The 15,847-nt window shown below is 40.7% G+C and overlaps 1 protein-coding gene across 14 annotated transcripts in view; it reads left to right on the top strand.

The window, feature by feature from the left end:
* Nucleotides 1–15,847, top strand: part of LOC121528829 (calcium/calmodulin-dependent protein kinase type II subunit gamma) — a 70,806-nt gene that overhangs the window by 35,595 nt on the left and 19,364 nt on the right. For 2 of the 14 annotated variants that reach the window (XM_041816443.1, XM_041816450.1), the window contains exons 12-18: nucleotides 2,514–2,556; nucleotides 3,351–3,413; nucleotides 7,078–7,118; nucleotides 10,359–10,442; nucleotides 14,517–14,561; nucleotides 14,681–14,726; nucleotides 14,930–15,004. In XM_041816443.1, the coding sequence (XP_041672377.1) occupies nucleotides 2,514–2,556; nucleotides 3,351–3,413; nucleotides 7,078–7,118; nucleotides 10,359–10,442; nucleotides 14,517–14,561; nucleotides 14,681–14,726; nucleotides 14,930–15,004 (397 nt within the window). Of the gene's footprint in view, nucleotides 1–2,513; nucleotides 2,557–3,350; nucleotides 3,414–7,077; nucleotides 7,119–10,358; nucleotides 10,443–14,516; nucleotides 14,562–14,680; nucleotides 14,736–14,929; nucleotides 15,005–15,847 lie in introns of all 14 variants that reach the window. The other 12 variants (XM_041816447.1, XM_041816442.1, XM_041816444.1 and 9 more) reach the window with 11 other exon arrangements.

Raw genomic sequence — 15,847 nt, 5'->3', positions numbered from 1 at the left:
CAAACTTTTAAAAGACCTAAAAAATGACTGACATCTAATACCCTCTTAACATCTAAAGACAATTTGTGAGGAAGCTGCTGAATTCTAGTGTCAGATGAAGATTTTGCAAGACTAGAATGAGTCCTTTGAAATTATGTCCCATCATGGTGGAAGTTTACAACGTGTTTAGAATACATGTATGAATACAGAAACAAAGATCACTTGTACAGAGTTGGTGTCAGTTCTACAGTTTTATGGAATTCAGCTGTTCTTCATCTTTTTTACATCAAAACTGATGAGACTGATATTTTAAAGCTAAATGGTAGAGAGGGAGGCAGAGAACCAGATGGAGATCACATATGAGGTAATATCTCTTATAATCTGATGTTTTTAAATCATTTACATAGAATAGAAATGAAAGGAAAGTTAACACCTGAAGCAAATTTGCAAGTCACCGCAACAACAGAAGAACTATCCAGGACACACTTGAGAATAGAAGTACCGATAAAAATAAGGGTTATCTCACCGCAGAAACAACTGATCTGTCTTTTATTTTGAAAAACCCAGTGGAGGTTTACCGTGCCTGTCATGTCAGCCTGAAATGAATTGACAGAATACACAGACAGCAGTGCAGAGATCTGACTGCAGCCCTGAGCAGACAAGTGACTGTATCTTGATTTCTGAGCGGACATTCAGTGGCTTCAGACTGAAATATGCTCTTCATGTTTTGAAAAATTAACTTTTCTAATATGCTGATGCACAACACTGTCTCCCGATGATTGAGCACAATTTGCATAAGACCAGACTAAAGACTTAGGCCAATATCAAACACGTTTGATGTTGTGATAATGCCAAGACTGAAGGAAGACTGCCTTAAAACTGCTCAAATTGACTTTTATGACCACCTTACACCTAATAACTGAGACCACCGGAGTGTGGCTCTGACTTTGTAATTTTGTCTGCTACTTTGAAATGACTTGAAATTCTTTTGGTTGTAAGGCCTGCATTAGAATAAGTATTTCAATCACCCATAGGGAGGGTCCCCTTCATAGTCTCTACCATCCTAGATTTTTGCATATTGTTTTTACCACAGCAGTGACCAAATAATAATAAAATAACTGTACAGGTGCATCTCAAAAAATTAGAATATCATGAAAAAGTTCAATATTTTTTGTCACCCTTTTCTGAAAGTGAAATCCTTATGTAGACTTTTTACACATAGAGTGAAATATTTCAGGCCTTTATTTCTTGCAATGTTGATGAATATGACTTACAGAGCAGAAAATCTAAAATTCAGTGTCTCCATGCCACACCGCATTGATGCAGTAATTCATGCAAAAGGAAGCCCAACCGAGTATTGAAGGCATAGAAATCAACATACTTTTCAGAAGCCTGAAATTTCTGTTTAAAACATCCTTTTTTTAATTGATCTTATGTAATATGCTATTTTTTTTGAGACACTGAATTTTGGGTTTTCTTCTCTGTCAGCCATAATCATCAACATTTCAAGAAATAAAGGCTTGAAATATTTCACTCTGTGTAACAAGTCTATATAATGTATGGGTAATTTAAGAAAAGAGTGACAAAAAATATTGAACTTTTTCATGATATTCTAATTTTTTGAGATGCACCTGTATATATTCAGGTGAATTTAGATAGTCCTACTTATAAATATTTTGTTCCATTTTGGCCCAGTTTTTTCTGCTAATTGCTACAAGGCTAGATATGACGCAATGTGCCTTTAAAATACTTAAGGCTTTCCTTGACTTTCTGGCTAATTGTTTGTTTAGATTTATCTTGGGAAGAGATGGCATGGATAGAAAATCAAGTGAAAACATACAAACTGCTACTGTCCTTTGAAAACAATCCAAAGCATATAGACAGACTTTCATTGATTCAGATGCCTTTGGATACATGGCAAAATATGTCTCTGTGTTCCTGATTTAAATGTGTATCGTACCAATTCTAGATTTTATTCAGAAAAACATCTTGAAGTGCCACCGTTTCTTGTCTGGGATGCAAAAACAGACTTGTGTTAATGTGTTTCAACATCTTAATATGACACTTAAGAGTTATTGCCATAATGTGGTTGCAGAAACTTTGGTATCAGGAGCAGAGTTTAACCATTCTGAAACGATAAGCAGCTCATTTTGCTGTACTTTGCATTAACATGAGAACATGCAAACTAATGGATCAAGTATCTGTTGTTCTTCATTTGTCCACATCATTTAAATATATTTGCATAGAAGAAAATGTTGGACTTGGTCTGGGACCTGGAGATGTGAAGACTGTTAATTGTGCATCTCAGTTGTAATACGATGCATACGATATTGTTAATGATTAGATACTGTTTAACAGAGAACAAACAAACACCCAGCCTTGACTGGATTAAGAAAAAAAGATTCAGAGATGATAATGTTGTCCCTTCAGAAATGAATATAAAGCAGCAAGTCAGGAAGAAAAAACCTTGAATCCTGGTAAACAGAACCTTGTACTTATTATACTTTTCTCTCCTCCTCCCTCTCCTCCTCCAGGGAGCCATTCTCACCACCATGCTGGTGTCCAGAAACTTCTCAGGTGGGTGTGCCCTTCGCCCTTAGCCTCCCACGCAGCAAATGCAGAGGGAGAGGAGGACGGAGAGTGGATAGAGTCCTCCACACCTCTTTTAACCCCCTCACCACACACACATACTACACGCACACACACTCACCCACTCATCCTTAAAATAACAATATGTTTTTGTGTGTGCACAGGAGTTTGCTTACTTATCAGACTGATTTGAAACATGAAGCTCTGTGGACTTATGTAGACATAATGTATTGATAACAGTGGATTATTATGAGTGCTTAACAATTTGATGTACAGTATGTAAGCAGGCTTATATGTGATATTCTGTCATATGAAAATTCTATGTGGGCGATTGTTATGTCCTTGTCCATGCTAATGTATTTCTCCCTGTGTGTATGTGCGTGTCTGTGTGAGTGTGTCCCTCTTCTCTGCTGCCCAAGGAGCGTTTGCATGTTCGATAGAAGGACGCATAAAGTTTTTTTTAAGATTGTTATTTCCAGGGAAAGTGTGGTGTTATAAAGTGTTTCTTCCTCAGTCTTCTGAGAGTGACTTGTTTTCGTTGAAGCCTTGTTCTCAGCCTCAGAGTTAATTGGTCAGTCGATGGTTAATGATTTCAACCCTGGGCCTTGGAAACCACAGGGGTGCCCGTCTTTTGCTTCAGCCCTTTTCCATCAAACCTTGAGATGCGTCTGGGCTGCAGCCAGCACACCCTGTGGCTTTCTAGGCCCATGAGTGAAAAAAGCGTGACATAGACCTGCCTAATTTGCAACGCCCCACCAAACTGTAGCATTTCTGTCCAATAGTGGGCCGGCAGCATACCAACTCTGCTGCTGCCGCCTCCTCCACGGCCTCACTGGCTCAGGAAGGTACGTCCCAGAGACACGCCCATCCACTTCCTCTCCACACACAGTTACTTCTTTGGTTCATAGCGCAGGGTGGGACCCCATCATCACCCTCAGACTCCTGCATGCAGCCTCTGCCAGCATATCCATCAACATCCACACAGACATATGCATGCATACTCACACACATTAGGGTTTTAAGTTTGTGTGTTGTCTTTGCTGTACTGCAAAGACATAATGCACACAGTCATAAACATCAGCATCACTTAACGTTAATTGATTAAGTTCAACCTGCACTCCAAAGTGCTCTTCACATTCACACCTCACCACCACTCGAGCCTAAGCCGCGTAACCCCCATTTCATCTTCAAAAATTCGCTTTGTCACCTCCAGCGAGCTCCATCCTGAACTCCAGCTGACCCCACGCTCACCTGTGCTCTCTAACCGGTCAAGGCTGGGAAGACGGGCGCAGGGAGGGCTGGGGCAGGGGATGAGGAGGGGCATGTATCCTGGGGGCGGGAACTGACACTGCAGGGGGCCGGCAAGAGCTGGGTTGGCGTGCTGCCATCGTCCGACCTGGGTCCAAAGGGGAGGGAAGGGATGGGAGAGGTGGATGTAAAGGAGCGGGGGGGGGACTGAGACGGATGGGAGTGCTCCTAACTGTTGAAACCATTGCTGTTGTGCAGCCTTTTTTGATGAGTCCCTTGTGGTTAAAGGCATCCCACATCTTGTCTCCTCCTGAGGTCTGTTTTAGTACTTTCAAAAACACCCTCATGCTTTCTTAAAGCTCCTATGAGGAATTTTTAGCTGGTTATGAAACAGACTGAAAATAGTACCATGCCTTTATATGACCTACAAAAGCAGAAGAGACCATTGGTAACCATATTGATTATTCCTATTTGGTTATTTTTAATGCCTTAAGAGCTGCCATGGTTATGTATCAAACAGGGCAGCTCACAGCACCCTTAAGCAACAGCCTTTTTAACTTTCCAGTACATTTTGAGGAGAACAGTTGACTGCAAAAGACATCACAATCCAATATGTGGTTAGAAAACACTACTTACATGTACAGGCCTATACCAATTTTTTTTTCTTTTTATTTAGCATTTGGCCGATTATCGATATGGCCATTTTACTGTACCATTAAAGGGATATTTCAATATTTTTGAAGTTGAGCCATATGACGTACCTAGCAGTAAAAGTTGCATAAGCCTCCAGTGATTTCAGTGAGCATTGCTCCTTTAAGAAGGACTCGTTGGTTGTACCAGCCAGGAAGCTAGGCTTTACAGCATAACAGATGGGTACAGTTCCTCTGTGGAATTTGGCAAGTTTTTGGTAAAAAATTGGTCACAAAACGATGTTGGCCCAAACGTATGCACTAATGAAAACTTTTGAAGCATTTTATTTTTTACCCAGAAAGCCTCTGTGTTTTTGTTACTATTTTGCAATGCAGACTTGACATATTTTCCCCTCCCACAGTCTCACCAAATGTCCTGTGTACAACCCGGTCTGGTTGGCTTGGTGTCACATGAGTCTGTGAGCAAATCAACACTTATGACTGAGTGCCACTGACACAGTGAGCTTATGGCATAATTTCCTATTTTCCTGCCTCTGCTGTGCTGCCCTGTTCCATTTCTCATACTGATAGAGCTAGGGCTAAATAGTTTATGTTTCGTCAACCCCTAGTTTTTCCACTTTTGGCATTGTAATCAAACCAAAAGTTCTTCACAGAAGCTTTAAAAGAATAGCACATATATTGCAGTAAACCTCTTGCTACAATCGTCAGATACTCAATGGATATTCCACCATTTAGTTGAGCAAGAAAGAGGAAGAGACTCCTTTTTGAAAGCGCTAAAATCAGGCCCTGCTCTCGTCCTACTGGGTGGGGTTGGGTGGGTGGTAAAGGTCGGCGATTCCGATGGTGGCTCCATGGATTTAGCAAACTAGAAATAAACAGTGTGGAGCAGACTTGATTTTACGTCACCTTTTCAGACATGCGAATCCTGTCTGTTCTACAGTGGGCAGATATCTTTCCATAGATAACTAGGATATGAGTTTATGCAGGCTTTAAGGTAAATTTTTAAGGGATAGCAGGTGTTTTATCCTGACAGAAATGTGTGACTGCTGCATTGAGATTTGGGGTGTTTGTGGCAGTTTGATTGTCAGCTAGAGCCCTCTGAATGCGGGCTGCCGCTCTGATCCTGGACCAAGTTGCCTGTTTGTAAGTTTTTGATTCCCCACATGTGGCATCATCACTGCAGATGGAACTTCTCAGCTCTCTTCCTTTTTTTAATCATGCAGCCTTGTTTTTTTGTGTTCTGATGATGCCACACATCACTGTAAACACTTAATACTGTTAAAGCTTCCTTGCACATCTCTGCAAAGTTTGGCTGAGGCAAGGCTTGGCAGTTTGCTCATGATGTTATCTTTTAAATGACATTATAGCCAAATAAGACTAAAGCATTCAAAGCATATCTGTATGTTTTAGAATGGTGTTTGCCTTGTTGCCTTTCGCATGTGGGTGTCCTGTGTGGTTTATATCCTGCAAAAAAAAAACAGTAAAAGGTTCTTAGGAGATACAGCTTCTGATGCTTTCTAATCCGTCCTTCTGCACTCATCATGGAGCCGGTATGTGGCTCGAGTGGTGAAGAACTCCTGCTGTGGGTCATCTTGACTTTCTTCATCCTGTCATGTGGAATTTGGTGATTATTCTCTGGAGGAGCAGGAGGGGAGGACGTGTTTAGAGAGCATATGAACATGGTACTCCTATGCTGTAACGATTGGCACCCTGATGCCTGTTTGGTAGAAGATGTAGCAAAAAAAAACAGAGTGCTCTGAAAAATCAGTTCTCCTTTCACTGGTTTGGAATGATTTTTTTCTTTTTTAAATACATTTTTTTCTTGGATGCTGCATGATAAAGTTAAGATCGAGGCTGCATATTGACGCAACAGCCAAGATGAGAGAGCATGAGTTGTCACTTGATATGTTTGCTGCTGTAAATGCTGTGCCCCTTATCTCCATTTTCACATGTACTGAAATGCTAAGCCCTCTCTTTCAACCCTCCTCTCTCCCCGTTTCCCCTTCCTATTTCGTTTTGAAAGGTAAGAAACAAAAGATAAGGTTTTTGTAAACTGTGTGTCAGTAAAAAAAAAAAGAGCAAAAAAGAAATCAAAACAAAGTTGAGAGCTTTAGAGCGAGAGGAAAAGTGACCAGGGCCTTCTAAAGGAAATCAATGATTTACATTAACCCGGCTCATCTCTGTCAGTCCTGGCGGCAGTTTGAGTCTGACCATCCCTCTCTTTTTAGATCTGCTGGGGTCTTCCAGACAGGAAATGGATTGAGGAAGTTTACTTTGCTCTCAGGTTACTCTTTTATCCCCAGATGGCAATGAATGGATTATGATGTTGAATGGGTTTTGCAGAGTGTAGCAACTTGCCCCAGAAAATCCATTAAATGCATGTTTTTTCTCTGGCAACACACAGACTCACTTTGTCATGAAGGCTCAGGTATTTGGGGGATGGGTGGGGGGTTTCATAGATATGAAGAAATTGTGGCTCCAGGTTTTGCACAAGTTGCAAATTCCTATAAAAGCTGAATACAAAGTATGGATTGGACCGGATGCTGTCGTCAACTGTTAAACTGTTCTCTCCTACCTGTTTCTTTCCCTCTTTATCCTCCCTTTTTTACAGCATGCAAAAGTTTACTCAACAAGAAGTCAGATTCTGCTAAGGTAAGGATGTCACATCACCTTCGCCCTTTTGTTCTCATACAATATGTCTTGTCTCTCCTCTATTTGATGACCCCATTTTTACTTTCTGTTCTTCTTGTTCCTCTCTGAAGCTCAATTTCTTTCCCCTCGTATTATGTCTAGTAATACCTATCATAAAATAAAGAGTTTTATTTCTTAAGGAGATTCTGTGCTTTAAGATTTCTTTACCTCTTGTGGTCTATTGTTAAATCCTGTTGTCTCATGTGTGAGTTTGTTAAACTATGCGCCTAATTCACCAAAAGATTGCAAAGTCTTTCCATCTTCTTAACATATGTGAATGAGACAAAAAAACATCTAATTCTTAAAGCCACATGAAGGGTTAAATGCTCCCCATATTTTCTTGCATTTACATTGTAAACTATAATACCAAATGTTGTGTTGGTGCTGTTAGAGCATATTCAATGAGCAATTGTGCAAAAATCTGAAATACAATCAGCTCCATGCTATGTAAACTAGAGCTTTGCGCAGGGCTCTTTTCATAATCCCACTCCTGCTGGATTTCTTACATTACCGCTCGCTCCCACAGCACATGCAGGCCACTCCCGCCCTCACCTGCAACAGGTGTGTAAAATCCTGTCCGCATCACACACAGATTCTGATAATCCTTATTGAATATTCAGAAAGAGAGTGCATTTATTTAAAGGAATGGTAATATTAATGTGTATCACCGAAGCACCACCTTGACAATGTTTCCTCTAAGAAAACAACCACAACTCTCACATCTTTGTCGTGCCTAAGGGTGCCACACACAGATGAAAAAGCAGCTGGTAGTCTCAGACTGATTTATCTCCTTGTTATGACTTAGTAATAGCAATGTGAAAGTAATATTTCCAACCTTATTTACACATAATTCATTTTTAAGTCATACAAAGAGGGAATTATTTCCTGATCCCTGGAAAGTTTGGGTGACATAAAAACCGCAGTGCATCTCCATCACCTCTTACAGTAGACCAATCTTTACTCTATTTATGCCGTGCTGTTACCATCCTCATCACTAGATGCTTAATGCAATATGGCCAATGAGCATGGAAAGGGGTGTTGTTTTCCACAAATAACTGCATAATGGCTCAGTGTCTCTAAGCACCGATGCATGTGTGCGAAGATTGGCCCACAACATAAAAAAGGGGGCATTAAAGCTGTGCTTTGTGAATTATTTACAAAGTTTTAGTGCATACACTCTATTGTGGAGCTTTGACAAAACATCACAGTGTTTGGCTGTGCGGCGAGTTGGTGGTAACTGCACTGCAGAATTTACAAGAGTTGCTATGCACAAACTTCCTAGAGATCAATTCTGCTTCTATATTACTTTTATATTACTGTTTGAATTAGGGGTTATGCTAGTTTGAGGCTGCCTGAGAGGCAGCTTTGTTAAATGATGAAAGATGTGCAAGGCTGTACAGTGCGACATATATGTCGTGAATGCTACAAGAAAATTGGTCTGTGCTAAGAGGTTGTCACTCCTCATCGCACAGGTGCTATGACAAAGTGAGAGAGGTGCGTGCAAGCCAGGCACGCAGATAAGACTTTAGGTGTTACTTGTTGCCACAACACTTCATTCTACTTTGATTTGAGATTTGAAATTCATGTCCAGTCCATTTATTTTATATTTCTGGCGTATTTTAAATTCAAGTGGAATGTTATTTCCTCTCATCATGCGTAATCCTGCGCGTCTGGAGTGCAAGCAGCCACGTTCCACAGCCAATGCTATGGTGAGAAAGCAGCTCTTACAGTCAGGGCAGGCTCAGGGCTGTGTCTTTACCCTAACAATAAACATGCAGTGTTATGCAGTGTTGGATGTATTGATCTACTCCTCCGTGCTCCTGTCACTCTCTCTCCCTCATCTCTTGTCTTGTTAACCATACAGCAGCAGCTACGATATTAGTGAAGGGAAAATGCATCGTTTTATACATTAACCTTTGATCAGAAGTTAGCGCAGACTGTCCTCTCACTTACAGCCAACTCACTGTGACCATTCATGCATAATTGGAGAGGTCAAGGAGAACAGAGAAGTAAGCTAGCAGATACTCCTTTTTAACATCGTCTAGCCTATATGCCTTAATAAAAACCAGCCACGTGTTGAGTATCACTGGAGTTGACAAAAGAAGAGGAGAGACTGAGGGCACGTTATTAATCTCGGATTATGTCGATCTTTGGGATGAATAAAATAAGAAAAAATAATAAGAACAGTGAATTTTTGGCATGTTTTCTTTCACATTGTAAATGAACCGCCAGCATCTCTTCTCTGTGACTGGCTGTTTGCTTTGTTAGACGTTAATTGAGAGCTGTAATTTAGGCTGTTTTGGTTTTGTTATTCAAGTACATTCACTTACTAAGTTTATGTTTTGGTTACTGGTTGGTTTTAGAGCTATTACAAACATTTTATATATTGTGCTACCGTTTTTTTTGTTCTGTGCTACAAGATTGTCAACCTCTGTCGCACCAGTGCTATGGGCAAAAAAAGTTAACGTACAGCCCTGGTATATCACTTCTACAAAGACTGCACAATAAACTGGAAAAGTGTCCCCTCCTCATCATCTACATGTGGACAGAATTGAGCTCCATCAGGATGAGAGGGCACTGAGCTGTTCTGCAGCACTCAGTGGGGATAATGACACCTCAGCTTCACAGTAAGACACAAAATAGAAGCAAACTGCACAGAGTGCACAACAACTTCATGGGTGTGTTTGCATTTGAACTTAGTTCTTCAGTTGCGCCTCGAATTTGAGCATACAGTATAGCAGGCACAATTGATGTTAGTAGATGCAGTCTATTCTTACTGAATTCCCCCCAGTTTTTCTAATTCGCTTATTTTGTAACTATCAGTGTATTCTTTTCACATGTAAATCCTTCACTTGCTGCTCTCTTTTCCGAGCAGTCTCCTTCATTCTCAGCTGCTCTAAAGCATCCCTCCTCTCCCTCTTGCCTCCTGCCTCCCTCACTTTCTCCCCTGCCCCAGGGGTCTCTCTGTGCAGTTAAGTGGCGGAGGTATAGAGAGTTAGTGAGGCAGTAAAAAGGATGATCTACAGGCCATTCTGTGGCACTCACCCTCTCATTTACCCTGTTAGCTCTCAACAGGCTGGGAGCTTCAGCCAACATTAGCACCATTCCCTGAAAGGCGTGCAATTCTAATGCATATGTGTATGTATGTGTGCATGTGCATAACGTATGTGTTCACTTTGAGTGTCTGCGTTCTCGTCCCAGCCTTCCACCAACAACAGTAAGAACAGTATAGTGAGCGCCATCAATGCCCTGAAAGACACCAACATGGCATCCAACGCCCAGATGGTACAGTAGGCCGCCGCAGTGACGGTTTACACTTTTTAACACCCCTCCTCGCAGTAGTGTGATAGTAGCCCATTGTGTATCATCCTCCATCGTCATAGTTGCTGCTTTTCCTCCTTCATCCACCATCCAGGAGGTGTAACATTCACTGTCCCATCAGCACCCATCCTTTGGACGTTTTACCCCCAAGGTGCACATGTGTTCCTGAAAAAAAACATAATATCAAGTTATTTTTTGAACATGTAAAATAATTTATTTTGAGTAAACTAAATTTCAGGCAGCACATGTGTACCTTAAAGTTAAAAGGAGCATGAACTTGTCTGCAGGGTTTGTAAAGTGTCAGTACAGAGAAATGTAGAGTCTGGTTCGTCTTGTTTCGGCTGCTGTTATGAAAATAGTTTAGTTGTGTTATGTTTTGGCCTCTGTGTTATTTTATTCCTCCCATGATTAACCAGCTCTCCTTTAACCCTAACCATCTATCTAACATTTTACTTTTATAGCTTGGCTAACCATCATTCTCACTATAACCTGTCTAACCCTCCCATTACCATCCCAGTCACATCCTAGCTGTAATACCAAATCTGTTTCATTGTGCAATTAACCAGGGCTGGCATGTTGTGGTTTCAAACTGCTTTACTAGCATGTGTGTCAAATTTTGTTACACAATGTATTACTTGATCTGGCAGCTCAGTGCTTCTCAACTGGTGTTAAAGGATCGCAAAGTATGGGACGGCCACAGAGACGTGTGAGATTAGTCAGCAGAATAACTGTTGTATATTATTGTAAGTAGTGTAGAAATTATTGATGTTGAAGGTAAAAACTCATGCTCCTCCTTGATCATTTACTTCAGAAAAAACAGGGACAAACCCAGGGGTGAATGAGAAAAAATGTTGCTCTAGCTCAAGGTTTCTATCTAAAATATACCATCCATAGTGGTCTAGTTAATCAGTTTGTAGATCAGGCACTCTATGTACAGAATCCAGTCTTTGTTGCGCTGGCCCCTGGTACGACTCATCATCCCCATCATTCTCACCCAACATTTACTCTTGTTTTTTTCAAGCTTTTCAATAATAACCACTCATTAGCAACAGATGTGTTTGTTACATCATACTATGTAGCCTTATTCAAAGTATAAACCCACTTTCTTGAAATTGAAAAAACACGGGTAAAAGTGGCAAAATCAGTTTACTGTGGTGAAATTGGGTTAGAATACGCAACATGGGTTAACCGAGGCAAAAGAATAAGCAGAAAGTGTCAAAAATTGGTTAAAAGTGGCAAAAACAGGCAAATAAGAGGTGAAAATGGGGAACCAGCAGGGCTTGACATTAACTTTTTTGCTCACCGGCCACGGTGGCTAGTGGTTTTGCAAACTTATTAGCCACTCGGTATTTCCATTAGCCACAATTTTGGTGTTTGGAAACTATTAGCTATATGAGCTATATTTTGTACCAAATTTGGTACAAAGGGTCTGATATGACACACAGCTCTACTTTCCCTCATGAATATGATCAATATCAGCTCTCCTCTTAATAAAGCACCTCTCCCTGTACACAGCACACTACAGAGGTATGTCATACTTCACTGTTAGAGACAGTCATCTAAGAGTCAAGACTCTTAGATTGATATTTTATTCAGTGGATATTAAGTTTATGCTGATATTAGAATACTGTTAATTGGCTGTTTATTAGGAAAAACTACAGCAGATTACAAGAACATCTCTAATTTTCACTGTGACAAATCTCCCCCAGAGAATGTTGACTGTCAAACTCCTCCTGTCCTCTGCTCTATTCCGTTTTAAACTGTATGGTGGAAATGTCTTCATATGTGTCTAAATTAATTAAAATATCTGTTTAAATAATAAATGACATATATTTGGTGCATGAAGGTCACATTTGGAGAACATTAAACAACTGTGCTGTCTGTTGTTTATTAGCAAAAAAGCAAAATCCCTGTTTAGTTGCATTCTGTTTGACTCCTAAGTGAATAGTTACAGACTTTTATCCTTCTGCCTCTGTTTCTCACTGCCTCAGTGAACTGATTTGAAGTTTCGGAGTTTCTCTCGTCTTTTATATCCGTTTATTATCGATATATGACAAATCATTATACAAACGTATCAAAGGGTTTAATAATGTTTAAATTATGCTCACATTTGCGGAGGTTTCATCATTTAGATTGCCCTTAACAAACAAAGAAGTATTAGTGGAGGTATAAATCAAACAATGTTCAGACATACTACACACCCTGGCTTGTATGAGCGACATGTATGTATGAGACACACAGCTGGAGCACACACACACACACACACACACACACACAGACGGCGCTGATGCGCTGATCCTCCATGGACAGAGAGAAGCTTTAAACAGAAGGAGAAAGTTCAGATCTGAGCTTATACTCCAACATTCTGAAACATTTTCCCTAAACAGATAGAAGCCTTCAGTCCACATTAACAACACATCAGTGTGAGTGTGTATATGTTTGTCATGCAGCATCAAAGCCCTTGGCGCTGCGTAAAAACGCACAAATGGATGAAGCGACCAGCCTTTTCAGTTATTTTGGAGGGAAATTTTACCCTTTATGTGCCGAACACCCTCTCTGTAAGCCTAAATCATAACGGCTAACAGACAAGCATGGTCAGAGTGAAGCATTAGTTGTGACACAGATAAATTCAACCCGCCATCGTGGCTAGTTAGAGTCACGCTGCTACCCACCACGGCCGAATCCACCCGCATTTGGCTAGTTGGCGGGTGTAAATGTCAAGCCCTGGTAACCAGGTAACAAAAGTTATTTATAGTGGAAAAATGTGTGTAACACATCATGAAATACAACTAAAATTGGACAAATTGGCCTTAAAAAGTGGTGAAAAAGGTAAACAGTAGCACAATGGGCAGAAAGTGATGAAAATTAGTTAAAAATTGCAAAAATGGGCAGAAAAGTTTGTGAAATAAGATCGAAAAATGGCAGAAATAGCTTAAGCAAGGCCAAAAAGTGGCAAACGGGCACAAAAAGCAGTCAAAATGGGTTTAAGAAATGGTATAAATGGGTGGAAGATGTAGTGGAATGGATTTATAAGTAGCAAAATGGGTAAAAAGTGTGCAACATTGATGAAAGTGGTAAATATAACTGGAAAATCTGTTGAAAAAAGGGGATAAAAGGGGGTTAAAACAGGCACAAATAAATAATTTAAACATCAGCACCCAATAATAGCTTGACACACTTTCAGCTCCCAAACGACGCTACTGACCACACATACATTGATACCATCAGTAAATCACATCTGTGGAGGGCCCTTTCACTGAGTTTGTCAGGAGCTCCGCCAATTCTGTGGGCAGGCCTGTATACATGTATGTAAACAGAAACACAGGTTCTTTGAGCAAGGCATCTCAGGATCAAGTCTCTTCCACTGCACCTTTGGCACGCCACTACCTACTCTCTCCCAATTTCCCATTCTATCTACATTCCTATCTAAGTGAAGGCAAAACAGTGACCCTGAAGCAACATTTAGAGTTTCATTAATTTAGCCTGAAGAGTTCAAGTGCAATATATTTATTTAATATAATAATTAGGACACCCTCATTACCATTTTAGGAATAACTACTTAAAATCACTGGCACCAATGCCTAGATTACTTGCTAATTTGTCAAATTGAAAAAATGAAGTCAGGGAAGGCTGTTGATGAAAGAACGTATTAAGCTTACTTCAAAGATGTCACAATCTAGGAGAGGTCATGGTGCATTTCTGCAACAATAAGCTCCTGCCTATATTATGCCTTAAGACAGTCATGATGTGATATTTGGATTCTATGTTGCACTCTCCTGCTGTTCTACCTCTAAAGCCGGCACAGAGGAGTGATCACTTCTTCCCCTCTTTACACCTCTACGATATTCATCAGTGAATGTGGCGAAACATACATCAGCTCCTAACCTGTGCAAGGAGGTCTCTTGACACTTTAGAGGTGTTGCATGGGGTCAAGATTTCATGGCTAAAGTAAAGTACAGGGACCAGTTTGAAGCCAGTTGAGAGGCACTGATTCAGGACTGTGATGTGCTGAACTAACTGTTCTGTTCTTCATCACAGGAGTCTCAGAGCACAGTGGTGCACAACCCTCCTGATGGAGTCAAGGTGAGTTGAGTCTGTCTGAAAGCCTGAACGTTTCCCAGCTGCCTCACTCTTGGTCCTTATGGATGAGAAGCCAGTTGAGTTAATTTCAGTGTCTTTGTGTCCATTTCTCTGATCTACAGGGATCAACAGAGAGCAACGCCACCAACGATGAGGAGGAGATGAAAGGTAGGAAAGGTACTCAAGTGTTTTATTCCCTTTTCCTGTTCTTATCCACTCTCTTTCTCCCATCTAGTGAAGTGTGTTTTTGACTGTAGAGACCAGCAGGTGTACTGAGTTACATCACGTGTCTCACACTCTTGACCGTGTGCCTGTGGTGTTTTTACGTTCTTATCGTGTGTCTGGCTGCGTGTTTGTGTGTGTGTTTCTAGCGGACAATTCGGCGCAGAGCAGCGCCACCGAGGAGATGCCCCCTCTTCTGCCCTCACCTCAAAGCTCACCTGCCAGTAAGTTATATCCATGGCAACCAGAAGCTGTGTGGTCGCCACTGGCAAGGACCTAACACCCCCACCCAACCACCCACCTTACCCCCACCACTCCCACCCTGGCTTTCTGTAGTCACTGGCAATGACGTCTTACATCTCTGAGCTCCCTCACTCTGATCCACCAAGCTGTTTTTGAGGGTTCCCACTGGTTTTGAAAATTTTCTTTATTTATGATCTTTGTTTTCTATTTGTTCTATAATTTATGTGACACCCAGTAAAAACATGCAAAAAAATCAGAGAACATCTTAGAATTTGATATTTACTGATATTGTTGGATATAGTTCTGCTCTGATACAACTTGCATCTTATTTTTCTAGTCTGGAAACACAAGGGTGACTTCAAACAAGTCTGACAGAGCTCAAAAAACAGCCATAAGCTGTAAGACAAGTTTTTAAGCCTCGGGGCTGTGCTCTTTGTACATGGATAACGTTGCTAGCTTTGTTTAACTGTTAATGATCTGTTACTCTATGTTCTGTTAAGCTAGCTTAAGGTTATGCCGCCGCTTTTGTCTTGATAGTGAGCTAACTTACCGTTAAGTGGTTCTTGAATGAAAACTCCCATTTGTGAATCCAGAATTTGAATATAATTGACTTATTTTAAGTAAGACTAATTTAGATCAGAATATGTGGGTAGATAAAGGAGACATATCATACCCATTATCCATCTTTTAACACAGTCACTGTGGTCTAAATAAAGTTCCTGTGCAGGGCTTTGGTCGAAATGTTATGTGAGAATAATATGTAAAACCAGAGGAAGTTTTTGACCCTGTATAAACCAGCTCTAAACAGGTGTCCTCTGAACTGA

Source organism: Cheilinus undulatus, linkage group 20 (genome assembly GCF_018320785.1).
Source record: "Cheilinus undulatus linkage group 20, ASM1832078v1, whole genome shotgun sequence".
NCBI lineage: Eukaryota > Metazoa > Chordata > Actinopteri > Labriformes > Labridae > Cheilinus > Cheilinus undulatus.
Note: the sequence above shows the minus strand (reverse complement) of the source record. Positions and strands in the feature narration are given on the sequence as shown.